Below are 26,916 nucleotides of genomic sequence, written 5' to 3' on the forward strand. Positions count from 1 at the left end.
TTTTTTTTTTAAATTAGATACTTATTTCTAGAAGGAGTAATGGAAAAGCAGTCTTTCTTCTCTAGCACATTCTCACCTGATATAGCTCTCCATTTTGGCTCAAAGACCAATTCAGATTAGTTGACTGCTGGAACCTTGCCTCCTTACCTTTTTCTGTTCTCAGGAGTTCTAAAGAAATAAGCAGGAACCATGGACCTATTTCTCATTCTCAGTTTTCTGCAGGCAGTTTTAGTAATTCAGTTTTGCATCCTACTTGTTTGTTACTGTGAACGGTGCGATCTTGTGGCTATTTCATGTTATTCCTTGCACAGTGCTGAGTCTGCAGGCCTGGCATGTTTGGAACTCCATAGCAGAAATGTAAGGGCAGCATGCCAGCTTCTTTACTCACCCAGTGTCCAAAAAGACACATCACACTGTTTTCTGTTTTGTTGAGGGGTTTTTTTTGTAAGCTAACCTCCACCCTCTCCTTTTATTTTTCTTACTTGATCCGTGCATGTGAGTCAAAGAAACTTGTTCATCCACAGCCTGTACTGTCTTGCCAAATCTTGTAAGAAAATTCCCAAATGGCAGATAACCATACAAATGAGGTAAATATTATAACCCAATATCATTTGTTATAAACATATAAAATATATTTAGGATATAATTAAATTTTTGCTTAAGGTATCATAAATCATCTATCAACATTGTTTCTCTTTAAATTGTACAAAAATATGATAATACTCATATGATAAAAATGAAACATCCTAAATTCTGCATCTTGAAAGACATAACTGTTCTCTTTTGCGTCTGTATCCCTTATACTGTATTGATTGAATGAATGAAAGAATCTACAGGTGCTTTTGGTTGAAAATTCTTACATTAACTAGGAAGTTAGTTTTTTAAAATTCCTGGAGATCAGTTATGGTTATGTTTCCTAGCAGATGATAAATGTCTGGCTATTGTAAAAATTAAAGTTACCAGCAAATATTTAACAGGCTCTTATTTTGTGACAAGCACTATTTTAAGGGCCTTATTTTACAGTTAAGTAGAGTCAAATTTAAAGAGAGAGATGCTAATATCACCACAATCTATAGTTTGAAATATTATGTGTATGATCCCTTATGTCAAGTTTTATCTTAGTAAGTTTATTATTCTTTTACATTACTTTTCAAATGCTCATTTTTCCAACAGTGTATTATTTGGATTATATTTTTAATTTATTTTTAATTGGAGGATAGTTGCTTCTGTCATACACCAACATGAATCAGCCATAGGTACTCATATGTCCCCTCCCTCTTGAACCTCTCTCCTAATTCCCACCCCATCCCACCCCTCTGGGTTGTCACAGAGCACTGGCTTTGAGCTTCTTGCTTGAATCAGATTTTAAACACACACACACAGGCACACAAAAATGCTCAACATAGTAAAACTAAAGAAACGTATCATGCTTAAATGAACAAAAGTGTCCCATAATGCTGGAGGACATATAAAAATTTAGAATAAAATAAATCTGAGAGTGGCTTTCAGAATTATGCTATGTTATAGTAAAAATCTTATCATTATAACTACATATGCATATTTCACATGATGCCCAATTTATTCAGAAAAGGCTTGGATATGAATTGCTTTGCCTGACTCTAGAGTCCTTGCTTTCAGCCACCGTACCTCTGTTTTCCAATCTATTCCTCATTTAACAGCCAGATTGTTATTTTAAAACACAGTTTAAATCATGCTGTTTCTCTGCTTAAAATCTTTTAATGGCTTTGCATTGTTCTTATAATAAAATTAAGCTGTTAATCATGGCCAGTAGAAGTTCTGCCCACCTCTCCTGTTTGAGCATATACCACTTCACCCCTCATTTTGTCTTCTTTGCTGCCTGAGGTTTCTTAATTTTTATCCTACTCTTGGGGTTTTCTACTAATGACCCTAGATGTCTCTACCTTCAGCTCTTCCCCCAGTTCTTGGCATGGTTGCTTGTATCCTTCAGATATTTGCTTCAATGTCGTCTCCTTGGAGATAATGCCGTTCCATAAACACCCTATCTAAAGCATCCTCTTAGCTCCTCTCTGTCTTGCTGTCTCTAGCCTAGAGTCTTATAAAACTTGAATCAGAATCTATGGTTATCTTTTTTGTTTGTTTATGCCTACGTTACCTGTCTCCTTCCACTTGAATATAAGTTTCTGAGACTATCTCTTCTGTCTTACTTATGAAGGTGTTCCCAGCTCCTTGAATGGTGTTTGGCAAAAAATACTTGTTGATTAATTGAATAATAAGGGCCTTATGGTATAATGTACCTACTCTAAAAAAATTCTCATCAAAAGAAAAGGAAAGAAAACACTGACGTATTCTAATTTCTATAGTCAGCTAATCCATATTTTTCACATTTGTCAATTACATAGTATACATACATATATATTTTTTTCTTGTGAAATTAGATGTAGCTCAAGAGTTCTCTTTTTTACTCACTTCTGGATAATAAACATAACATACCTAAGTGATGGCCTCTGTCAGCTGAAAACCCTTGGTACCATGTGAAGAAATTTAAAAATCATCTCCATCCATCCATCCTAAGTCACTTTAGTCATGTCCAACTCTTTGCTCCCTGTGGTCCATAGCCCTCTAGGCTCCTCTGTCCATGGGATTCTCCAGGCAAGAATACTGGAGTGGGGTGCCATTTCCTACTCCAGGGGATCTCCCTGACTCAGGGATCAAACCTGTGTCTCTTGCATCTTCCACATTGACAAGTAGATTCTTTACCACTCGTGCCACCTGAGAAGCCCTTATTTATATGTCAGGCATTTTTTTAGGTGCTTAGATCCAGCAATGAAGAAAAAATATCTTGCTCTGTGAAACTTAACCGTTCAATGAAGTAAGATTGATAATTATTATGTTTAATAATGTAATAAGTTAACTATATAATGTATAAGCTGATGAAAGCTACAAGCAGAAGAAAAGTTGCCATTTATTAAGCATCTACTATGTCAAGTACCTTGTTAAGTTTTCTATATGCATATTTTTATAATTTTCACAAAAAATGCTATGACCAAGGTACGACTAGTCCCTTATTTAGCTTAGCCTAGGGTTCATACCTGGAGAAGGCAATGGCAACCCACTCCAGTGTTCTTGCCTGGAGAATCCCAGGGACAGGGGAGCCTGGTGGGCTGCCGTCTCTGGGGTCACACAGAGTCGGACACGACTGAAGTGACTTAGCAGCAGGGTTCATACCTAGGTGGTAAGTGTTAGGGCTCTTATTAGAAAACTAAGTTGAAACCATAGTATGGATATATGTATATACATATATCATTCTTTACCCTGTGTGAATATTCCATAAATTATAACAGGTTACCTACTTTGAACTGACTGACTGACTGACCTACTTTGAATATAATTGTATCTCTTTGATAACCAAATTTCTTTCTTATTTGTGTTATTACAATATATGATTGCCTTGCTTATTTCCCTGAGTTATTATAAAATTGGAAAATCAGATAAGAAAAGTAGTTTAAAGAGAGAATAGAAATCATATCAAAAAGAAATACTTCTGTCATGGGATTATTTATTTATTCTATAAGCCCAGAAAGTTCTTTGGTTTTATCTATTTTATTTCCATAGTATCTGTTTTGCATATTTGTAATATTGAAACAGTATCAAATATATGTTTGTCTTATGTCTTAAATTTCTGTTCCATCATGTCCTTGCTATAACTTTATCATGTTTGTAATTTCAGTAGCTTCTTTGCTTGTATTCATCAATCAGTTAGTTAAATAATTATTACTATAATTGTTATGCAAGAAGTAGACATACCTCTGAGTTTAGTGGTATATGAATATTATGGTTATTATTGTGATTGTACATACCATACTTTAGATAGTTGGTAAATATGTGTGGTGTATACAGCTGACTGGTATATACTTTTAACAGCTGCAGAAACTCTGAGATTCTAACATCTTTGTTTTTTAAGTAGTTTATAGTCAGAGATAGAAATAAGTAGTAATTATATTCTATATGATAAAGAAGAGCTGAAAGTCAGAACTGTTAACACTACCAAAATATTTTACAGTGTATATTTTGTTCAGTTCCATTTAGGTTCCTTAGTTCAGGTGTTCAGTTAAAGTGATCTTGTGAAACTTGTTACTTAAACAGAATGATAGAACAGTAGATGTCAACAATATACACTCTTATGAAAATAACCTTACATGAGACTTTTCTTTTTACAATTATGCTTATTTTTTCCACCATGAGCTAAAAAAAAATTATCTTGCTTTCAATTATCTGTGATAGTTTCATTTAAAAGACTCATCCACACTTACCTACTATTTTCCATGGTGTTTGTGTCCTTATACTAAAGTTTTAATTTAATTTGAAAATTAGTCATACTACATTATAAAGCAAATGGAAATATTTGAATGGTTGAGGAATGTCAGCTCTGTAAAATCAAGGCTAACGTCTGTCTTATTCAGGGTTGTATCCACTGCACTTGAAGACTCTCAATAAATGTATGTTAAATGAATTATAAAAGAATTATATGTCCTTGTTCAATACTTGGCAAATCCTATAAAAGAACAAAAAATAAAATACATTAATTCTGGCGGTGTGTGCCTATTTTATTATCATTGTGCAGTGGTGCTCAACGTACATCCATAGAAAAATAGTTACTTTGGAAATTAATAGTTTTATTATATTAAAAGTATTATAAAATACTTTTATATTCAAAATAATTTGGGAAAAATATTGGGTTAAACCGATTTTATTTGGTTGTTACTAAGTCTAATCACCTAAAAGAACCTTGTATCCTCATATATATATTGTGGATCTCTGTGAAGTCTACCTAATTGTACTAATTCATGAACATATTGAATATTTAACATTCTCCTTCCTTGTCATTGATAAACTCTGCCTTCAGACGTAAAAGTTATTTTACTGTAATAATTTTTGATGGGCACCTAATTATACTGAAATGATTTAACATAACAGGTTCTCTTTGGAAAATAGCTCACTTTCAGATAGGAATTTGTTTTCTTTCTAAAATATTCTCTTTCTACTTAACCTATAAAAAATCTAGAGTCATTAAGATTTCTAAAGATTTAGAAAAATAGTTGTAGATATTTTCAAAAATTCTGTATCAGGAAGAATTTTGAAACAGTGAAATAAATCACACAGAGGAAAATTACTAACAGTTTCAACTCATAAAAATGAAAAACATCTAAACATCAAAAAGTCATAAAGTAAGTATTTATAAGAAATGAGTCAAAGGTTTATTAGCCTTAATAGATACAGAGATTGAACAAATCAATGAGAAAGACATTAACAATAATAATGTAATTGATAAATAAGTAAAGGTATTGAATAGATAATTTGAAAGAATGGCATACAAAAGAGTGTTTTTTGTTGTTTAATGTTCAGTTTCAGTAATGCAAGTTAAAAAGAAATATGATTATATTTAAGTTGTTTAGCACAGAGATTTCCAAAAATTTCTTGGTTCACATTGCCCTTGGTGTCTCAGTAAGATTTTCCAGTACCTCTAGGCCTAAAATACATACATCTAACAGTTTCATTTATTAAGTAGTGGAGTTCAAAACGACTCAAGTATTTCTGTCCCAACCACTTAATAGCCATTTGAAAAATAGTATACCTACATTGAGAAAGCTGGGGCTTCCCTGATGGCTCAGACAATAAAGAATCTACCTGCAATGAGGGAGACCCAAGTCAGTCCCTAGATTGGGACGATCCATTGAAGAACAGAATGGCTACCTACTCCAGTATTCTTGCCTAGAGAATCCCATGGACAGAGGAGCCTGGTGGTCTATTGTCCATGGGGTTGCGAAGAGTCAGGCATGACTGAATGACTAACACTAAGCTGAAAGACAAAATGTTTTCATTTCATTCTTCCAACAGTTGTGGTTACTAATGAGACTGCACACCTTGTTGGGAACTGCACAACTCCCCCAATTTGGGAATCAGGTTCCATACGATCTCTCTCATTTCCTGTTCCACACTGATTTACAGAGGGTACTTGCCTTGTCTTGAAGCAACTGCTGACACCTAGTTTCACAAAGATGATGTCAATGAAAGAAATGTAATGTGATGTCATGTTGAAACCGTGAGCAAGTCATTCACGTGGCACCTGTTGAGTATTATTTGTTGAGTATTATTGTTGAGGGCTGTTGAGTATTATTTGTTGTTGTTGAGTATTATTTGTTGTTGTTCAGTTGCTAAGTTGTGACTGCCTCTTTGGAACCATGAGAGATGAGAGCAGCAGTGTGATTGGATAATGTACAAAAATTAAGTTCTCCATGAATGCTTTGTACATATTAATTAAAACTGCATCCCTCTTAAAAAAATCCATATGCCTATATTTCTTTTCCATTTTCAGTTCATAATAGCAATAATGAATTTGATGCTGGGAATTTTCTGGGAATTAATGGCCAGTGGATATTAATGGTCCTTGGCTATACCTTGGGCCATCCACTCCTTGTTAGTCATTAATCCCTATGAAATGCCCAGCTGTTGCATAATCAACTTCCATTTTCATTGTTCAGTTGCTAAGTTGTGTCCGACTCTTTACACCCTATGGACTGCAGCACACCAGGCCTACTTGTCCCTCCCTATCTCCCGGAGTTTGCTCAAGTTTGTGTCCATTGAATCAGTGATGCCATCCAATCATCTTGTCTGCTGCCGCACTCTTCTCCTTTTGCCTTCAATCTTCCCCAGCATCAGCGTCTCTTCCAATGAGTCAGCTGTTATTATTCCAACTATTCCAATCAGTTGACTGAGTATTATTATTTTCCCTCAAAATTTAAAATATCCTCTGCCTATCTTGCTTTAAAATATCCTGCCTAAGAATGTGCTTCTAGGTCCCAGGAGTACCTTGCTATAACTCAAGAGTCACAAGGTAGCACACTAGTGGAGAATTTATTATTTTAATGAGAGTACTCATTGTTGAGAATATGGTGAAATGGTTCTCTTATATACTACTAGATTGAATATGAATTGGTAAAATCTTTTTTGAGGCAGCATTATAGCAGAAGGGATCAAGAACATTAAAATTGTTTATATTCAAGGTTCATACAGTAAAACTGACCACTAATTCAGGTCAGGTATAACTTGTGTATGCGTACTAAGTTACTTCAGTCCTGTCCAACTCTTTGCGACCCTATGGACTGTAGCCCACTAGGCTCCTCTGTCTGTGGAATTCTCCAGGCAAGAACACTGGAGTGGGTTGTCATGCCCTCCACCAGGCAAATATAACATTTGGGTACTAAAAACAGAAAAAAAAAATTAATGACAATTTTGCCATATTTCAGGGCTTATCTTTCTTTAGATTAGTTTATAATTCTGTAAGAAATATTCAACTTCCCTGGTGGCTCAATCGGTAAAGAATCCACATGCAATGTGGGAGACCTGGGTTCAATCCATGGGGTTGAGAAGATCCCCTGAAGGAGGGCATGGCAACCTACTCCATTATTCTTGCCTAGAGAATCCCCATGGACAGAGGAGCCTGGTGAGCTGCAGTCCATGGGGTCACAAAGAGTCGGACATGACTGAGCAACTAAGCACAAGAAATGACCAAGAAAAACATATCAAATTTTGAGCATTTATTTATAGGAAATGGCTATATTTAATTTTATTAAGGGAAAATGAATGTGATCTGTGCATAATGCTCTGTTCCTGATTTTATGTGTTTGATGACAAATGGTAAATTTATTTTCTGTATATAGATGTGTTTCTTAGCATGTTTCTGTATATGTAAAGACATACATCTATATAAAGAATAAAACATTTACCACTTGAATTAGTGCTATTGTAATTTGTTTTATAGGTTTCACTAGGATTACTCTTGAAGTGACATATTTCAAGAAAATATAAGTGAACAAGACTTGGTTGTGCTATGTAACTTCATAACACCCTATGAATTTATGGTAAACATTTCTACTTCACAATTCTTTATGGCTATTTGATTTGCTCTTTCTTTTGGGTAGGTATGTGGGATTCTTAGGAGTATAGGTGTAATATTTCTTATTTCTAGTTTCTCATAATGACAGAGAAAATAGTAGCAAGTTTTTTTCTAATTGAATAGCTGTCAGAATTGTCAAGTTCTCTCTTGTTGTTATTGTTGTTTAATCACTAAGTCATGTCCGACTCTTGCGACCCCGTGGTCTGTAGCCTGGCCAGGCTCCTCTGTCCATGGGATTTCCCAGGCAAGAATACTGGAGTGGGTTATTGTTTCCTTCTCCATGGGTTCTTCCTGACCCAGGTATTGAACCTGTGTATCCTGCCTTGGCAGGTGGATTCTTTACCACTGAGCCACAAGGGAAGCCCCAAGTTCTCTTTACTGCATCTTTAATTTGTAATTCTTTGTTCAGGTATATAGTCTGTATATCTCTGACAGATTATAGTGATAATTCTTTCCTTTTTGATTAGTGTAGGATTTTCTTAGGGACAATATGTCAAAGAAGAGACTATATGTTAACTTTTGAGATGGTTGGAACACTAACCCTGCTCTCTTCTGTGTTTTAGGACACTTGGTTTTATAACATATTCTTAGAATTACATTTATAAGAAACTTTATTCCAGTTACCTGAAGTGTAGTCACAGTAAAACTTACAAAGTTACTGGTATTTAATTTCTTTGTATTTAACCTAATTGCTAATATAAATCTGGAGAAGGAAATGGCAACCCATTCCACTGTCTTTGCCTGGAAAATCCTATGGACAGAGGAGGCTGACAGGCCACAGTCCATGGAATCACAAAAGAGTCAGACATGACTTAGCAACTAAATACACCACACACTAATATAAATTTTGCTTCCAATCATGATAAGGATTAGGGATCTGATTTACCCTCCTGCTTTGAACAACTAGAATACCAGACAAAATATAGTATATGATTTTTAGAACAAAGATAGTGAGGGCTATGATGACCCCAGCTTACTTCCTAGAAGCAGTTTCTAGGCCACAGTGCAGGATCTGCACACCCAAGTAGAGCTAGGCAGTCTCACTGTGAGGAGACAGAGATCAGAGTTCAGGGAGACCTCTGTACTTAGTACTTAGACACCCATACTCTGTACTTAGACATCACTAACTTTGGTTAGTGATCTACCTATATGTATTAGGAAACTTCCTGCAGCTGTGGAAAGAAACACCAGAAAACAGAAGGCCAAACAATTCCTGGAGCTCTTGCAGAGCTGAAAAGGAGTTCATTCTCAGCAGCCAATGTGGAAAGACATTGTCATGTGCAGGGCATTGAGTTAAGTCCTCAGAAGGGTACTGCCAGAGTCCTGAGGCTACATTAGCCTAGAGATGAAAGAGTTCTCTAGATCTGCCTTGAAGCATAAAAGCAAATACCAGAAGGATCTAACTGAATCCGAGTAATGTAACTTCATGGCAGAATAAGTAACCCATACTTTAAAGAAATGCAACAAAATCTAGAACCTACTAATGTAAAATTTACAATGTCTATTACCCATTAAAAAATGAAGAGTTATGCAAAGAAGGTGGAAATTATCACCCACAGTCAGTAGAAAAATGAGTCAGCTGAAAGAGATCCAGAAATGACCAAATTGTGGGACTAATAGATAGGGTTGATAAAACAGCTATAATAAATATGCTACTTATGTTCAGGAATATAAAGGAAATGTGAACATGATGAGAACAGAAGTGGTACTTGGAAGAGCACATATAGAATTAAGTCCTTGTATTAAAAAAGAGGAACGGTCTCAAACCAATTAAACTTGCTTCTTTAGAGGTTATGAAAGAGGAGTAAAATAAGTCTAGATTATATTAAGAAAGGAAATAATAATGAAAGCAAGAACAAATACAGAAAATCAATGAAATCAAAGGCTGATTCTGTGAAAAGGTCAATAAAATGAGTAAACCTCTAGCCAAGGTTAATCAGTACAAAGAATGAACATTCAATTTACCATCATCCAAAATGAAAACAGAGCATTGCTAAAGCTCCTACAACTGTAGTAAACTATAATGCAGATATATTATGAACAAGTTTATAATGAAAATGCTCAGTGATACAGCTGTTTTGAGAAACAGTTAAGCTGTTTCTTAGAAAGTGAATCAGGTACTTGTCATATGACCCAGGAATCCCACTTTTAGGTTTTAACCAAGAGAAATGAAAACATGCATATACACAAAGACTTGCCTGCAGATGTTTGTAGAAGCTTTATTCCTAGTAACCATAGACCAGAACAGCAAATAGATTGGGAAACAGTGGCTGACTTTATATTTTTGCTCTCCAAAATCACTGCAGATGGTGATTGCAGCCATGATATTCAAAGACCTTTACTCCTTGGAAGGAAACTTATGACCAACCTAGACAGCATATTAAAAAGCAGAGACATTACTTTGCCAACAAAGATCCGTCTGCTGCTGCTAAGTTGCTTCAGTCATGACCGACTCTGTGCGACCCCATAGACGGCAGCCCACCCGGCTCCACCGTCCCTGGGATTCTCAAGGCAAGAACACTGGAGTGGGTTGCCATTTCCCTTCTCCAGTGCATGAAAGTGAAAAGTGAAAGTGAAGTCACTCAGTCATGTCCGACTCTTTGCGACCCCATGGACTCAGCCTACCAGGCTCCTCTGTCCGTGGGATTTTCCAGGCAAGAGTACTGGAGTGGGTTGCCATTGCCTTCCTTCTCCAAGATCCGTCCAGTCAATGGTTTTTCCATTAGTCATGTTGGACTATAAAGAAAGCTGAGCACCGAAAAATTAATGCTTTTGAACTGTGGTGTTGGAGAAGACTCTTGAGAGTCCCTTGGACTGCAAGGAGATCCAACCAGTCCATCCTAAAGAGATCAGTCCTGAGTGTTCATTGGAAGGACTGATGTTGAAGCTAAAATTCCCATACTTTGGCCACCGCATCAGAGCTGACTCATTTGAAAAGACCCTGATGCTGGGAAAGATTGAGGGCAGGAGGAGAAGGGGACGACAGAGGATGAGATGGTTGGATGGCAACACTGACTGAATGGACATGAGTTTGGGTAAACTCCAGCAGTTGGTGATGGACAGGGAGCCCTGGCGTGCTGTGGTTCATGGGGTCGCAAAGAGTCGGACACGACTGAGCGACTGAACTGAACTGAATGGTACCCAGACATCTGCATTTTAAAAGCAGTCCAGGTCATTCTAATATAAGGTAGCATGCAGTTCATACTTTGAGAATCATTGTAAATGATAATGCTTGAATATGAGTAGGGAATCTTGTTTTATAACAGACCGTTAAATAAACAGAATAGAATAAAGGAAGCAGTTTTACATTTCACACATTCCTTTGTCTTACAAATAAATGATTACTTTTTGGAGGCTAAGCATTACTATCAAGTCTTGCTTCTGTTTATCAAAATACAGAGTTATGGCACTTTCTTCCAGAGCCATAGGATTCCAGAATTAAAGGTGATATTGTCTATTGCTGTCTAAACATGATGAAATGAAAAGCTACATCTGTCTTTACTCTTTAGGCTCTACTGAAATCACAGTAGACATTTATTGAGGTATAAACCCATAAGATCAAAGACAATGGAAAGGATTGAATAACAGCCAAGGGGAAGCTGGAAAGAAGACAGAGGGAGTTCCAGAAGCTCTGGAACTTTGAGTGATTACAGAAGGGAATAAAAGATGAGTAGCAAGCCATCTGATGCTAGAGAATCCTGAAAAATCTCTGAACTTTGAAGAAACAGGGCTGTTAATGGTGGGATGAAACTCTGGATTAAATATAAAAGGATTTCAAAATCTGAATACAAACAGGCCACAGAGCCACTCTCTCTCACTACATTCAACCAACTATAAGAAAATAGCATTTATTTTTTGGAGATACTGAATTGAAAAGGCTCTACCTTAGGGACTCCAGGAAAAGTAGAGAGTAGGGAAAAATTCTTCCCTGGTAGCTCAGCTGGTAAAGAATCCAGCAGTAATGCAGAAGACCCAGGTTTGATTCAGGGGTCAAGAAGTTCCCCTGGAGAAGGGATAGCTTACCCACTCCAGTATTCTTAGGCTTCCCTGGTGGCTCAGATGGTAAAGAATCTGCCTGCAATGCGGGAGACCTGGGTTTGATCCTGGGTTGGGAAGATCCCCTGGAGGAGGGCATGTAACCCACTCCAGTATTTTTGCCTGGAGAATCCCCATGGACGGAGGAGCCTGGCAGGCTATAGTCCATGGGATCACAAAGAGTTGGAAACGACAGAGTGACTAAGTACTAAGCACCAGGGGTAAAGCAAACTTAAAGCAGGGAGATTATGTAAAAGACTGCAATCATATGTTTGATTCTTGGCCCCTTATCTTGCCTTACTTCCGAAATACTATCTAGCTTCATATCACCCCTATTCCCCAACACCCCCCTACCCCTTCCCCGCAGGGGCTGGAAATTGGAGGCATCTTCTCAAAGGGAATTGAAAGGTTCTAGAGAAAAGACATGGATATTTATTTTTAGGGGTCTGACAATAAAAAGATTGCTTTGTTACTTGGTCACTCTACGATAGTTCACAAACCTCACCTGTGTTTCCTGGACTTCCAGTTAGCTATTTTTGTGCCTCACTATTAAAAATGAATGGACAATAAACATTCAGGCACAGGATACTTAAGGAAAGCCTCAAATACAGATGCCCATGTAAAAAGAAATAAAGCTCGAGAAAATAGACAATATAAAAAAGAACTTTTTTAAAATGAAAATATTTTGCTCAGATAAATGTTATATCCATGAAGAAAACAATACTATTTTTAAGAAAAAGGAAAGAGCTCATAGACATTTATATTAGCCAGAAAATACTTCCCAGTAAGATTCAAAGAAAAATGGAGGAATTTTTGTAAGTTAAAATGTTAAAAGGATAGTTAATACAAAGGGAAAAGATATTTCAAGAATCAGTCTAAACGGTCTAATATCAAATTAATAGAAATTCTAAAGAGAGAAGACATAGATTGTTATTAGATGGGGGTGGGGTGAGAGGAAGACTTATTGTGCCTTGTAGAACTACTTTATTTTCCTAAGTGTGGGCATACTGAGTGAGTGAGTGAGTGAAGTCGTAGTCATGTCCGACTCTGCGACCCCATGGACTGTAGCCTACCAGGCTCCTCTGTCCATGGGATTTTCCAGGCAATAGGACTGGAGTGGATTGCCGTTTCCTTCTCCAGGGGATCTTCCCAACCCAGGGATCGAACCCGGGTCTCCCACATTGTAGACAGTGCTTTACCATCTGAGCCACCAGGGAAGTCTATGGGCATAATAACTATGGTAAAAAGGAAAAAAAAAATGTTAAATAAGAAAAGGACTAAGGATGCTAAGGTAAACTAAATCAATATATCATAATTCTAGAATCTGGGGAATAAATTGTTACCTAGTGGGAGCAATAAAAATATTATTTGATAACATGGGGAAATGTTCAAGATGTATTTTTCAGTTAAATAAACAGATTGTATGATACAATGTATAAAATAACCCAGTTTCATAACATATCTGTGCATTTTTAAAAATTACAGTAGGATAATATAAAAATGTTAAATACCTATCTGGAAATGATGTAATTATGAATAATTTTTTGGTAACTTTTAAAATGTTCTATGTGGATGCATTGCTTTTAAAATTAGAAAAAGATGCAGCAAAAACCAGTGAGAGGAAAATATCTAACGAGTTAGGAAATGATGTCATTCATGAAAACACCACTTACTAGTCCTTGCTCTTGAACAAATCATCTTACTAAACTCTTTGAGGTTACAAAGATATAAGACATTATTTCAATTTCTCAAGAAACTCAATTCTTAAACAACACAGGGGTTAGGAGAACCAACACCCCCCCGCCCCAACCGCAGTGGAAAATCCACCTATAACTTTACGTCAGTCCTGCATATCCAAGGTTCCATATTTGTGGATTCAACCCACGTCAGGTTGTGTGGTACTGTTGTTGTTGCTTTAGCTGCTCGGTCATATCCGAGTCTTTAACAACCCCATGGACTGTAGCCCACCAGGCTCCTCTGTCCATGGGATTTCCTAGGGAAGACTGCTGGAATGGGTTGCCATTTCCTGCTCCAGTTTGACATTTCCTTCCTTCTTCGTGACCCATGGATCAAACATACATCTCCTGCATTGGTAGGCAGATTCTTTACCACTGACCCACCAGGGAAACCTGTGGAACTGTAGTATATATTTATCCAGAAAAAAAAAAAATCACATATAAGTGGGCCCCTACAGTACAAACCAGTGTTCATGAGGCAAATGTAACCACACATAACTCAAGATAGAATGTTTTAAGTTTCCCAAGTGTGTACAGTTACAGTTCTTTAGTAAGAAAGATTGTTTTTGGACAGAACATGGTTAAGGAGATTGAAAGGATGAGTAGGATTTCAAGAGGTAGAAGTTGTATGAAGCCATTCCAGAAAGAACTAAGACTCAGAAGTGTAAAGGTACAGGATCTTGTCTGGATCCTGGGGTAGAAGATGGAATGTTTCCTTTGGGACCAGAGTAGGATGCTGATGCCAGGTACAGGGATGTGGACTTTGTTCAATAACATTGTTGAGGAGGGGAGTAAAATAATACACAAGGGAAGAGAACACCTGCTTTGAAGTCTTATTAAGCTCACTCAGGTTCATGATAATGAAGACTTTTACTCATATTGGTTTTGGGAGTGAAAAGGCAGGGGTAAACTTGAATAATAGTTTGGATGTGAGAAATGAGGTAGGAGGCTGAAGTTGTGGTTCCTTGTCATGAGTCCGGTTTATTAAAACAGTGGTAATTCTTGCACAAAAGACCAGTCAGAATAAAGAAGTAATTTCATAGAAGAAGATAATGTTGGATATGTTGAATCTTAGATTTCAGAGAAATATGCACGGGGCCATGCTACAAAGGTATTTGGAAGGAAGAATTAAAAATGCAGCTATTCAGCAAATACATACTGAGCACCTCTTATGTTTAATAATACAAGACATGCTGCTGCTTCTGTGCTCAGTCATGTCTGTCTCTTTGTGACCCATAAACTGTATGTAGCCCTCCATACTTCTCTGGCCATGGGATTTCCCAGGCAAGGATACTGGAGTGGGTTCCCATTTCCTCCTCCAGGGGATCTTCCTGACCCAGGGATTGAACCAGCATCTCCTGCATTAGCAGACAGATTCTTTACCATTGCACCACCACTATAATTCCAAATTGAGTAAAACACAACCTCTGTCCTCATGACAGAGCTTGTTGTTTGGATAAGGGAAGCAGAGATCAAATGGATAATTACAATGCAGTTATCAAAAGTAACGTGGACAGAGTGCTGTGAGAGCACAGAGGGGAAACTATGTCCTTGGTCATAGCTTCCCATGACCATGACCGCTTTTAAAATATTTGTGACAAATAAAAGCTTCCAAACAGGGGTAAATTATTCAAGACTTGATTTGGATATTTCCTAGAAATGAAGGCTTAATCTAGAGGGGAAAGGGGGAGACTACTGTTCTAAGAGCAAAACCCATAGATTCATATATATTTGTCAGGCAAGAGAAGGTTGAGAAGCCAGGGAGTGAGGACCCAAAAACTGATGCCAGAAGCTAAAATCAGAAGATTCAAGACTAGTGAAATTTTGATAGTTTAAGTAATTAGGAAGATTTAGGAATGATTAAAATCTACCGGATTTAGCACATCAGAGACTATGGATGACTTTTTTAACAAATGTTTCAGTAATACTAAATGAAGCTGTTTCATATAGTGAGACTGTAAATAATAATATTTGTAAATAAAAAATAAAAATAAAAAATAAAAAAATAATAATATTTGTGAAAAGAAAAGTTGCAAAAGAGTGGTCCTTTTCTGTGTATATACCTATGTTATACATTTTAACTCATAGAGTTGATAACAATTGTACAGTTAATATAGGGAGTAAATATAAAACATATTTTCAAGACCTTGATTTTTAGGAAATAGGGTGTCCACTAAACCTATTGTAATCATTTCATGATGTATGTAAGTTGGATCATTCTGCTGTAGCCTTTAAACTTACACAGTATTGTCTGTCAATTATATCTCCATAAAACTGAAAGAAAAAAGAAATATCAAAGAACTGACAGGAAATGATCTTGTAGGGATAGTAGAGCCATCGGATTTGGCAGGGACTGTTGATGTTTGAAAATAATTTTCAAAAAAGAGTAGCAGGAACACAGTCTAGACTTTGAAGGAGCTAAGAACAAGAGAGTAAATAGAAAGAGATGACGGCAGTTCCCGGAAACACTGTCTCTTCTCTGCCCTCTGCCCCATCCCCATTATCTAACTTCTGTTTTTCCTTCAGCTATCAGCCTAAATGTTCCACCCCAGACTGACCTTCCTGGCCAGCGTTCTCAAACTAACTTACCATTCTTTAGATCCACAGAATCTACAATTTGTGATGTATTGCTTGTATATTTCTTTAATGTGTGTCTTCCTCGGTAGACTGTTGTTTGCATGAGGGTAGGCACCTTGACAATTTTCTCTCCACTTTACCTTCCAGCCTCATCCCAGGGTTGGTTCAAGGTAGGCTTTCTGTAAAGATGTATCACCTGAGAGAAGTAGAAGGATAAGGTGGGGCATTTACACAACAAATTTCTTGGATATAGAATAGTTACACAAGATGTGAAAATCCAGCCTGTGACCTAAGATGTGGACTGCTGGAATGGAATGCAGATGAAGATTTGGGGAAATGGAGAGCAGTTTACTCAAATACCTGTTACACTCACAGAGAACAAGGATGGGATGAAAAAGAGAGTGATGTTTTTAAGGAAACTGATAACAAAGTAAGAGAAGCTGATGGGATAGAGTTCTCCAGTGAGGTGGTTAAAATGTATACTGTCTCTTTTTCCTTATCTGGGGAGTTGGGCGTTTATAAAGAGTTGTAAGCCAAGGCGAGTGGACTGGAACTATGTTTTAATTAAGTTAAAAAGGTGTCAAGTTGCTTAGAGAAATAAGAGGAAGAAATTATAGGAGGATATGTTCACAGTAAAACATAGGTATCATAGGACACAATACAACAGGACTTACAAAGGGGTAGACAGAGCTGGTGGAACTAGTTTATAGTGGGCTATTAAATACAGTGTATATGCTTAAGTATTAATTGCTCAATAGACTTGTTCAAAGCAAATTCATCAAAGATTTTTGCCATATGTAGCCCTAAGCCCCATGTCTTGGAATGCAATTACCTATAAATATATTTATATCATTTACACTAATGTTTTTGACTAAAGTATTTCATGTATTTCCTAATGCTGTCTCTCACAGTGCTACAACACTTCATGATATTCAAACTACCTGGTTCTCACTTCCCAGAAATTCTTGGTTCTGATGAATAGAAGTTACTTTGCCTGGTATTTTTAGAAATGACTAATCCTGCCTTAGATAGTTTTGTTTTTTGAGACAGTTTCGAAAAAATTGTGACTGTGAAATAACTGATATGAGTTTGTATGCACCTCAAATACAGTCTAAAGGTTTGTTTTGTTTCTTAAATCATTGTAGTGAAATTTTATGTAGCTGTGAATACCTTGTCTTGTTAAAGTATTTCAGTTTGTTTATGACCAGTATAATAGCATGGGTTTGTAAAGGACCTGGAATTAGGGATGCTTTCTTGGACCATGAAAAAGAGTTGTCTGTCTGTTCTCTGGGCAAAACAAAATGATTCCTAAGGGAGTCAAATGAGAGCAGCTCACCTGATTCACTGTGTGCTTTACCAAGGGCTCTGCCAACAGACCTCCTGGTGTTTTATGGTTTCTCTGCATCCATTCAAAACGAAGAATCAAAGTATTTTGTGATACCCTTGTGAATAGTCATACATTAAAACACACCTCTTTCCCTAAATGTGTTTATTTTTTTTCCTTCTTCAATTTTTAAAGATTTTTTCTTTAATGTAAACATTGGAGTAATTTACCAGTATCATGAGATATGGCTATTAGAAAATAATTCACTTCCTGAATGTGAAATAAATAATTATCACTATCGTCATATAACTAAATATGTTAGGGCTTCAGTGGTTATTGTTAATAACCTTAACTTAAAGCACCTGCATTCTTGGTAATATAAGAACAGTGCTGCGGTGGGAGAATAAACTGTTGTGCTGCATAGTTTTGCATGTGTGAATAGTTATTACCAAGGTGGAAAGAAAAGAGAAACTCTGCTTTTATGTGTACTTTTTCTCATCCTTTGAGTTCTTTCTAGTCTTCTTGGTACTGATGAATAACCTTTTCATTAGTCAATGACATTTTGAGTTGTTGCATTTTAGTTTCCCTCAGTAAAATCCTCTATCCTTAAACCGCCCCCCCCGAATAAATAAAAATAATTCTCATCATGTATCTAGGACACTCATGATTTGTCTTTTGAATGAGTCAAAGCTTTGAGAATTGTGTAAATGTTAAGAGTCGATACTTTGAAGACTAATCATCAGCCTCTCCTGATCTGGGAGACAGTCAGCATGATTTTGATTCAGTATTTCCCCTGTCGCCAAAGGTACACTCTGCCTCTGCTTGCTGTCGCTTAATCTTGGTAGAAGTTTATTATCTTTAATCACCTAAATCGGAGTGTGGAGGAGGAAGAGATTTAAGTCTGAAAAGTATATAACTGCTTCCTCCAGACTATCAAAAGTTAGCTGGTAATTTTGCTCTGGATTGAGACCTGACAGCACACTAACCCTGAGTTCTCTTCACAGTGGGTAAACCTCACAAGTGCAACTACTGTGGACGAAGCTACAAGCAGCGCAGTTCGCTGGAGGAGCACAAGGAACGCTGCCACAACTATCTCCAGAATGTCAGCATGGAGGCTGCCGGGCAGGTCATGAGTCACCATGGTGGGTAGCATGGCATTCACTATTTTCATTCTTCCCTGCTGCTTTTGTCGTTTATTATGGGTTAAACAGTTCTGTCTACCTTTCAGCATGAAGGTAAAGTTTTACTCTGTTTTAGAGCAATTGTAGATCATACTCACTTTGTATGGGATTTTCTTCTTAAGTGCTTGAAATGAGTTAAGCTTTGGGACACTTTGCAAACAAGCTATGTTGAGTTTTTGTGATACACCCAGTTTATTTCTGATAGCCTGTGTTTGAATTAATATCATAATGGCAGATGGCCTTGAATACACCAAAGTACAGTACTGTTTGGTCTTTTTAATCTGCTGCATCAAAGAGTTCAAGATGGTTTCATGTAAGTCTAGGTTTTCTAAAATAAGTAATTGATTACTTGTATATTTACATTTCTCTTAGGTAAGTAATCAGTGATATAATTGAAAATGTCTCCAATTTGTCTTGTGGTTTATCTTGGAAGTTACTGATTTTGCTTCCTACAAGTATGGCAAACAATCTAGGCCAAAATTAGGTACCACCTCCTTCCACAAAAATCAAAACCAAAACAGAACAGCTGGACCTCCACAATACACAATAAAAAGTAGGCAAGCAGTCCCTCAGGTTTATTCAACTAATCATTCTCTATTACCATAGACTTCCCTGGTGATCCAGTGATTAAAACTTTGCCTTCCAATACAGGGAGTGCAGTTTCAGTCCCTGGTTGGGGAGCTAAGATCCCACATTTCTCTAGGCCAAAAACAAAACAGAAAAACATTGTAACAAGTTCATAAAAATGTTTTAAATGGCCCACATCATAAAAATCTTTAAAAAATTCTCTATAACTAAATAATAAAAAATAATATTAGTCAATCAGCCTCACAAAGTGTTATGAATTTTAATTCTTTAGATTTGGAGCAGCTGTTTGGTCCTACAAATTATTTTTTTATACTGATTGATTTTATTACTCATATAAGCATATACAAAAATGGTAACATTGATACATTTATATCTTTCATTTAGGAAAGATTTGGTCAGTATTAATTAGTACAGTTGAGAAATCCTGTAGTCACTTTTAAAATATAAGCATCTCTTTTGTATTTACAGATAGCTCAAGGATTATTTATGGGAGATTGTGGAACTGTGGAATTGTGTTTATTGGACAGCTAGTGATTACTTTTCGATGAATCAGAAATTTTTTTAGTTATTATTTTGTTACTTTGAATAATTGAAAATTTTCTTTGTATTGACGGTAGTTTATATTATTAATTCTGTCATCATTGTGAATAAGTCCTTTTGTTTTTATACTATCGTTAACATTTTTGAAAACCTGTGTTTTAAGTCTTTGTAAACATGGTATTGTAAGCTTGCATTACTGGGCTTATGATGGCGACATAGGATACAGAGCATTGAGGTTAAAATTGTGGACCTAGGAGTCCAGCAACTCTGGTCTGGCTGTGTGGTGTGTGTCTGTGTCACTCATAGTCTTGGTGTGAGAATTAAATGTGATTGGATGGGCAATGAAAGCCCAATAAATAATTATTTTTACTATTTCAGGTAATTAAATACTAAGAAATAATAAATATTGCACCCCCTATAAAGTTATGTTACTTATGACGTTAACTTAGACCTTTGCAGTTTCATTTACTGAGCACATTGTTTCTGTTCAAATTGTTGCTTTTCGAGGTGACTTCAGGCAAGGTAGCTGATGGAGGCTTGTGGCATGCCAGAGTTTTCTTAAGACACCTTATGGCACTACTACTAATTTTTCTGTGTAATGTTCTTTCATTGTGATTTTGATATTTGACTGGATTATTAGTTTCATGAACTAATTTTCCATTCACAGTTATTTGTGAAACTGTTGCAAACACATGTCTATATGAAATAGAATCTCTCCTTAAAGACCATATATTTTTCTAGGGAGGTAAGGTATACATAAGTAATTACAGTTGAGAGATTAATCATATATAGAATAAGTGGTGCCAAAAAATTTTAACAGATGTATTCTGGGGTAAAAAGAGTTATAAACAATTGCAGCCTCAGCATCAACCTCTATTCCCTAGATTGCTTAGCCTTTGACAGGCAAATGCCTTTACAGATGGTTTGAAGCTGGAAGAGTATGGAAACTTGGAAAGACACTTGGGTACTGGGTAGGGCAAGAGATAAAGCAAGATGGAGTGTGTGTGTCTGTGTGGGAGGGGCACATAGGTTTTGGTATCATTTATAGACCCAAATATTTGTTCTTCAATAATGGATGGAGTTTTAACCATCCAATATAAACCATATAAGTTTATATGACTGCTATTTCATGCTGCACTTTTTCTAAATATATTGCAATAATAAGTTGAGATTATCCTTAACCTCTGCTTCCTTTTGTTAACATGTCTAAGGTAGGAGTTGATAATTGCCATAAGAGAGACAGTTTAGATAAAAATGCTACTAGTGATCATCATTAACCTGTCTCATATACATGGCTTGGCATGTGTCTTGTTTTTGCCAGAGCCACAGTGACTAACTATTCTCTTACACTGTGTCTATTATTTTGCCTTTTCTTTTAGCTGTAGACATGGGGGTTGCCATCACTGTGGTCACCCATTAGCTCTTTGAAATTAATGACTATTCTTTCTTTTTCATAACTGACATTGTTATATTTCCTAGCCTCTTTCCCAAAACATGTTCTTCCCCATGTTGGCTTTTTCTAGTGAGGAAGTCTGAAGTCAAAGAGACTTTCTTTCACTTCAATTCAGGAAAACATCTATCATGGGCTTGCTGTGTGCCAAGCTCTATGGAATGTTTTGAGACTATAAAGATACATGGACATAGCTTTGTTCTTATATTTATAGTCTCATAGGAAATACATAAAAGATAAACAAAATTAAACAAATGCTCTAATAAAGCATGTTTATAAAGTATAAACACTTATCCTGAACCACAGATGCAAAAGTCACCTAACTCTGGAGAAATCAAGGGAAGTTTCTTAAATGAAGTTTTTGCTCCATACATAAGGATGAGAAAAATTGCACAGATCAGATTCACAAAAAGTATACATCCCAGTATGAGAAGTTGTCATAAGCTAAGACTTAGAGGTATAAATGAACATTAACAAGTTTCTGGATGCTGAACACAGTTGGAGTTCAAGGGATGGTGGGAAATGAGACTTAAATAGTAGTTTGTGATGCAAAGATAGAGTTTTACATACTAATCCAGTTTTTAAATTTCACTGGGGTAATCAAATCTGTGTCTTCTGAAAAACAGCATCACCAATGTAGAACATAGGATAGAGGCCTGACTGGAGTTTGAGGAGAGGCTAGGAGTGAGAATGCCAAAGAAAACATAAAGAGGAGCAGCAGGAGAAAAGTATATAAGTTAGGACCAAAAGTTCTCAAATTTGATAAAAAGGAGGAAATTAATGACTTGCAGTTTTAAAAGTAAAGATAAAAATGAATTGCATTTTATGGCAGATTATCTTATTTAAAAGTTATTTTATGCTCATTTTTCAAGCCTTCTCAGCTTGAAGAAAAAGCTTTAACAAGCGAAGTATGTAATTAGCTTTCCCTCCTTGCCTGAAGACAAAAATGAAAGTGTGAACCAAAAAGATAGCCAAGTTTAAAGCAAGAATGTATATTCTTAGGTTTATGTTTTGAATCATTTGGGAAAGGGAATTTCTTTATTGCAAGGATCGAGGCATAATTGGTAACATATAAACTTCCTAGTAAGCTTCTTTCACAGGTTTCTAATGACTGACAGCATTTCAAGATATTTGTTTACTAAACATCCATTGATTCTTATTTGTCTCACATCATCTGAAGAGAGAGTCAAATAAAATACAGTCTCTGCTTGAGGTTGCTTGCCAGCTATTAGAAAAAACAGGCCAGTTAACCACCAGTTAGAGCACTGAGTGATAAGCATTATGGGAGCACAGAGGACAGGTGTGTCACAGTGGGTGTCCAAGAGGAATTTCTAGGGAAAATTATGTTTGAGTGGAGTTTTGAAAGGCAGAAGAGCAAGAGAAATAAATGGAAAGGGTGTTTCATGTGGAGAGAACAGCACGTATGCGGGGATGACCCAGAGGGAGGATAAGGGGAGGAGGGAGGTGGGAAAGGGATTCAGGAAGGGGAACTCATGTACACCCGGGGCGGATTCATGTCAATGTATTGCAAAACCAACCAATATAATATTGTAAAATAATTAGCCTCCAATAAAAAAAAAGGGAAAATAAATAAATAAAAACACAGTGTAAATCAACTATACTTCAATTTAAAACACAGTGTAAATGAACTGTACTTCAAAACACATTGTAAAATCAACTACAATTTTTTTTTTAAAGCACAGTGAGAAAATTACGTCTTTGGGTCTTTGTTTCCCCATCTGTAAAATGGAAATGGTAATTGCAGCTGTCTCAGGGGGTTGTTGAAGCATTAATTAGATTATCAAATGGAAAGCCTTAAAAAAGTACTTAGTGTATAGGGTGAGTCTGTTGTTTTTATTATTGCCAGTATGGTAGAAGCGAGACTATTATTTGATATGTAAAAGTCTGTTGTGAAGTAGAAGTAAGACCATAGCTCTGCCAAAGTCATTGTTTTCAGTTCACATGAGCTTCATTGAACTTGGGACAAATCACCTGAATTGAGGTGGATGTGGTGTGGGACAGTTCCCACACCCAGGTTTCGTTTTGAGTGTTAAATGTGTGCAAATGTGAAAATTCAAGATGAGACTTGAGCAAAACTGCCAAGTTCTAGACAACTCATTTCAAAACTAATTAGTATATTCAATTTTGGGGCAAACCCTGTTAACCAGTTTTGCTGTTTTTTAGCAAAATTTACAACAACAAACATTTTTTTTCTTTCCTTATTTTATTTTGGATCTTGGTTCATGACATATTTTCATCTTGGGCCCATTCATGGCCTGTATTTCAATTAAATAGTTATTTTTTGATGATGTAGTAAGTGCCCGTGAATTCAACATCTAAAACAAAAGTTAAAATTGTGAAAATAATCTATATCTAATTATATGAATACCCACCATATCTTCCTGGACCCCCTTATCTGAATTCCTATGGACATTCATTCTTTGCTTTAAGTTTTCTTTTTCTTTTTTTCTTATTTAGTTATTGCTAAGAGAGGACATGTTTTAAGTAATGTCTAGGGACATATGTTTTGCATTTTATATCATGAATTATATCAGTATACAGTGTTTCTTTGTTTCTAAGTCTCATCTTGGAAATTTTTCAAAATTAACATTTAAAAATTATAGGCTCCCTTGTCATTAAAATAGAGATTGAAGATTGAATTTTTCTGTCCCATCCACGTGCCTATACTAGGTTAACCCAAAATTTAGATTGAATGTCTATATCTTTAAGCAGGTCTGAATTACAAAAACATCTTCTGATGCCATTTTTCATTTCTTCAAAATCTATAACCTGTATTGGTTATTAAATAGGTCACCTGAATTGTGCACTGGATTTTCTTAACTTTAATCTCTTGCCTTCTTACTTTTAGTGTCTGCCCCTATAAAGGATAATGCATTGTGTTTCACACGGTAGAGCTATCCCTCTGTAAATCATTTTACAGTACATGGTGAACAAGATCTCCTGATATGAAACCTTTAGATTTCCAAACAGTGCTGACACAAGTTCAATTGTTAAAAAATAACAGTAATCAAGAAATAATAAGTTATGGTCTTTTCTGCAAATGTTGGTTTTAATCCACTGATCAGGCTTCCCAGGTAGTGATAGTGGTAAAGAACTCACCTACCAATGCGGGAGACATCAGAGACACAAGTTCAGTCCTTGGGTCGGGAAGATCCCCTTGAGGAAGGCATGGCAACCCATTCCAGTATTCTTGCCTGGAGAATCTCCTGGACAGAGGAACCAGGCGGTGCTCTCCAGTCCATAGGGTCACAAAGAGTCAGACACAACTGAAGCGATTTAGCACACACGTGCAGTCTGTCTCCAGTGTTACTCTAGCTTTAGTTAAATGTCCTTTGAAAGTATTTTTGTTCAAAAAATAACTTTAAGTTCTGTGTCTATACCATACATGTCAATATCTCATGTCAGTATCTATGAGCTAATATATTAACCCACAGTCACTTAGACAGATGGCATGAAAAGGAAGCAGCACAGGAGAGTTTATGTCAGATGAATTAGAGCAGTAGTTTAGTGAGCAAATATGCCAATTTGGAAATGGATTCTTTTATCCTGCTGAAGAGCTCTTTTTAAAATAAATTACAATCATAAAGCTGTCACCGTTTACTATGCACGGACATGTTCAGAATCGGATCTCCTTCATGAAGGCTGCTTTGTGCAGGTAGGTAGCCACAGCCAACAGGGCTCACAACTCTTTCAACTCATCAGATAGAAAATCTGCTACAAGAAAATACATGGGTGAAAAAAACTGATTAAATATGCTGCTCTTCTGTGTGTCTGTATAAGCTTTCCTCTGAAACAAGTTGACTTGCTTAAATTGTTTTAGAAAAATAAACTCCAAAAGCCTTGAGAATAGTGCAGTCTTAAAGTTAGTATTGATTTTAATCAGTGTTAAAAACACTTTGAGAGGAATAAAATGAGAAAAAGAACATGTTGGCCATCAGTAGTGGCAACAGTGTATGTCATTGATCTGAGAGAAACTTGGATAAAAACAAGTCCTCTGTGTGTGTGTGTGTGTGTAAAATTGAGAGTATACTTTAACACGAGGTTATTCTTTCTAATTGCTTTTACTCTAGCATGCTAGTTTTTATGTTTTTATAACACATGTTGAGGTGGAAAGTCCAGCTTTGCATCTTTTTAAATGTTGAAATTATCAGATTACATTTTTTGTATGGTTTTATATAGTACCTCCTATGGAAGATTGTAAGGAACAAGAGCCTATTATGGACAACAATATTTCTCTGGTGCCTTTTGAGAGACCTGCTGTCATAGAGAAGCTCACAGGGAATATGGGAAAACGTAAAAGCTCCACTCCACAAAAGTTTGTGGGTAAGCATTACAAAGGGTTTTATTTCTGTAAAAGCTGATTTTAATGAGCAAAGGCATATTCCCATGTGTATATGAAAATATATGGTATGTTTCAATTCATGAAATAAATGGTTATCTATTTTCTCTATTATACTACACATAAAGTATGTATGACATTACACACACACACACACACTACATACCCTTAGGCATGTGGGCCTAAGAAAGAGAAATGAAGGAAAGAATGATAGGACTCTATTGTTATCTCAAAATGATGCCTTATATAAAGGAAGTGAAAGTTGCTCAGTCGCGTCCACTTCTTTGCGACCCCATGGACTGTATAGTCCATGGAATTCTCCAGGCCAGAATACCGGAGTGGGTAGCCTTTCCCTTCTCCAGGAGATCTTCTCAACCCAGGGATTGAACCCAGGTCTCCTCCTTTGCAGGCAGATTCTTTACCAGCTGAGCTATAAGGGAAGCCCAAGAATACTGGAGTGGGTAGCCTATCCCTTCTCCAGGGGATCTTCCCAACCCAGGAATCGAACCAGGGTCTCCTGCATTGCAGGCGGATTCTTTGCCAACTGAGCTATCAGGGAAGCCCAAAGTAGCCCTCATGGCTTGTACTTACATAAAGTATAATAACACATAACAATACTTAGAATGATGTAGCCTATTAGCCAGGTTTTTAATCCATTTTCTTTACACAAAATTAATGCTTTTAAAGAATCTATCTACTAGTGCCGGAGACTCAGGAGATACGGATTTGATCCCTGGCTGGGAGGATTCCCCTGGAGAAGAAAATGGCAACCCACTCCAGTATTCTTGCCTGGGAAGTCCTATGGACAGAGCAGCCTGGAGGGCCATAGTCCATGGGGTTGCATGAAGAGTCAGACACAACTGAGCACGCATCCCCGCAAGTATTTAATCTAGAATGAAGAGAAATTTTTTTTCTTCAATTTTGCATTAAAATAAGTAATTCAGCAATCTGCATTCAAGATGTTTCATATTTGGAGCTACAGTTCGTATTTTGATCTTTGTTTTCATGTAGCTTATGTTATGAATTGAAAAGATTAGGTGTGATGTATTAGACTTTCATTTCCAAGCCCTCAGATATTCTTTGTTACACTCAGAGTTGGCATCATTCTGCATACTATAATACTATAGTCGTAAATTATCTCTAAAGTTACAGAATTATCTAGCTATTTTCAAAAACAGCTGAATGAATA

General features: G+C 36.5%; 1 protein-coding gene across 7 annotated transcripts in view; it reads left to right on the forward strand.

Annotated features, from left to right (window-relative positions):
• The window catches only part of IKZF2 (IKAROS family zinc finger 2), a 176,810-nt gene that overhangs the window by 138,717 nt on the left and 11,177 nt on the right, over positions 1-26,916 (forward strand). For all 7 annotated transcript variants that reach the window (XM_055396998.2, XM_055396996.2, XM_055396999.2 and 4 more), the window contains 2 exons: positions 18,613-18,750; positions 25,568-25,711. In XM_055396998.2, the coding sequence (XP_055252973.1) occupies positions 18,613-18,750; positions 25,568-25,711 (282 nt within the window). The remainder of the gene's footprint in view (positions 1-18,612; positions 18,751-25,567; positions 25,712-26,916) is intronic.

This window comes from Moschus berezovskii, chromosome 2 (genome assembly GCF_049115385.1).
Source record: "Moschus berezovskii isolate FMDL1 chromosome 2, NW_MosBer_1.0, whole genome shotgun sequence".
NCBI lineage: Eukaryota > Metazoa > Chordata > Mammalia > Artiodactyla > Moschidae > Moschus > Moschus berezovskii.